Source organism: Rutidosis leptorrhynchoides, chromosome 6 (genome assembly GCF_046630445.1).
Source record: "Rutidosis leptorrhynchoides isolate AG116_Rl617_1_P2 chromosome 6, CSIRO_AGI_Rlap_v1, whole genome shotgun sequence".
Taxonomy (NCBI): Eukaryota; Viridiplantae; Streptophyta; class Magnoliopsida; order Asterales; family Asteraceae; genus Rutidosis; species Rutidosis leptorrhynchoides.
In genome coordinates, this window is record NC_092338.1 from 336,128,739 (window position 1) to 336,130,576 (window position 1,838).

General features: G+C 33.9%; 1 protein-coding gene across 1 annotated transcript; it reads right to left on the bottom strand.

Moving 5' to 3' along the window:
* Nucleotides 1-402: 402 nt before the first annotated feature.
* Nucleotides 403-1,294, bottom strand: LOC139854736 (uncharacterized). Its single transcript, XM_071844023.1, has 2 exons — nt 1,228-1,294; nt 403-1,046 (listed from the first exon to the last, which is right to left on the bottom strand). The coding sequence occupies exons 1-2, from the start codon at nt 1,292-1,294 to the stop codon at nt 403-405; spliced, it is 711 nt and encodes a 236-aa protein (XP_071700124.1).
* Between the last annotated feature and the right edge of the window lie 544 nt (nt 1,295-1,838).

Below are 1,838 nucleotides of genomic sequence, written 5' to 3' on the forward strand. Positions count from 1 at the left end.
ACACCATTGATGAGTAAAACCGAGAGTGTTAAGCATGAAAAGAAGATAGTCCCAGTTGACTGAGTCATACGCTTTCTCGAAATCGACCTTGAAAAGAATCATCTTCTTATTCTTTTTTTTTGTAACATGATATTATCTCGCTCAACATTAGCGGTCCATCAAGAATCTGTCGCCCTTCGATAAACCCCGATTGAACCGGATTAATAATCTTGGTAATAACTCCTTGTAAACGTTTTGTTAAAATTTTCGTTACCACTTTATAAAAGCAACCAACCAAAGAGATAGGGAGAAAATCCTTAAGTAACATAGCATTAGAAACCTTCAGAATCAATGAGAAAAATGCCGAGTTTGCACCTCGGGGCATAATACAAGAGGAAAAAACCTCTAACATCCCTGCAAAAATCAAAACTGAATAAGTCCCAAAAATGTTTTAGGAAACGAAACGAGTGACCCAAGAGCCTTCGAACTACCACAACTCCAAACTGCTTGTTTAATCTCTTCATCATCAACATATTTGTCTAGCGCATCTACATCATCAGTAGCCAATCGGGACTTTGGGACAAGGTTACCGAAATTTGCAACATAATGTTGCTGATCAAAACGATTTTCAAAAAATTCCACAAACTTGTTTTTAATTGCATCAGGCTCGTCAAACCAAACTCCCTCAACCAATACTCCATGAGTTTGTTGAATACGTCTTTTATGTTTTAGAAAAGCATGGAAAAATTTGGAGTTTTCATCTCCTTCGACGTCCCACTTAACACAAGCTTTTTGAACCGTGTCGAAATTAATGATTCTCATAATGTCATCCTTTTCTGAATTGAGCGAGTGTCTCATATTAATTTCATCAAAACTAGCATTTCCCGTATCAATTAACACGTCAAGTTCTATGATCTTTTCCTTAATCTCATTTAGGCGAATGGTTTCATTTGATCTTGACGAATGTATCCAATGTTTAAGGTGCCCTTTTAACAATCTTAATTTAGCAACAATATCCATATCAACATCAACCTTAATGATCTTCCAAGCACTACGAACAATGAGATCTAAATCAGGACAAGCGAACCAAGAGTCAAAAATCTTAAAGTATGTAGGGCCAAAGTCAACCTTTTCTTGAAACAAAAAAAGCGGGGAATGATCCGACCATCCCGGGGGAGGACTAGACTTTTAAAGCATCAATAACATTAAAAACATTATTATTAGTAACAAGGAAACGATCAATCTTACTTAATTCGCTGCCCGATTTGTTACGCCAAGTAAACTGAAGACCACCTAACGGGACGTCCACCAACATATTACTATTGATAAACTCGTTAAAAATTCTGGCATCATATATATTTGAGGTTCAAATGAAACAAAAAAAGTATAACTGTGGAAATTGTTTGGCAAATTCTCAATGTTACTTTTGCAAATAAATTTATATTTCACGTAAAATTGGTTTGTGAAGATTTGAACATTTCATATTATGTATAATAAACAATAATATAATATGGTGGATTTTAACTTTTTGGTAGGATCCAACTTAGGGTACTGCAACCCAGATTCACTCTCATTATTTACTAATTAAATTAAATGAAAATATAGTTCAATAATTATAAATGTATTGGATTAAGAAGGTGCATGTATGAGCTAAATTAGTATTTTAATAAGATGACTAAATGTGTGGCCGACGATATTGTGTGTAAATTTTTATACATTGGGGATTGGGGATGGAGATTATTGATTTGTTGACTTGTGAAGTTAACCCACCCAAATGATTATATTTACAATATATGAAGCCTTATGTACAACCATATAATAAAATACCCACATGACTATATATGTAAACTTTAAAACAA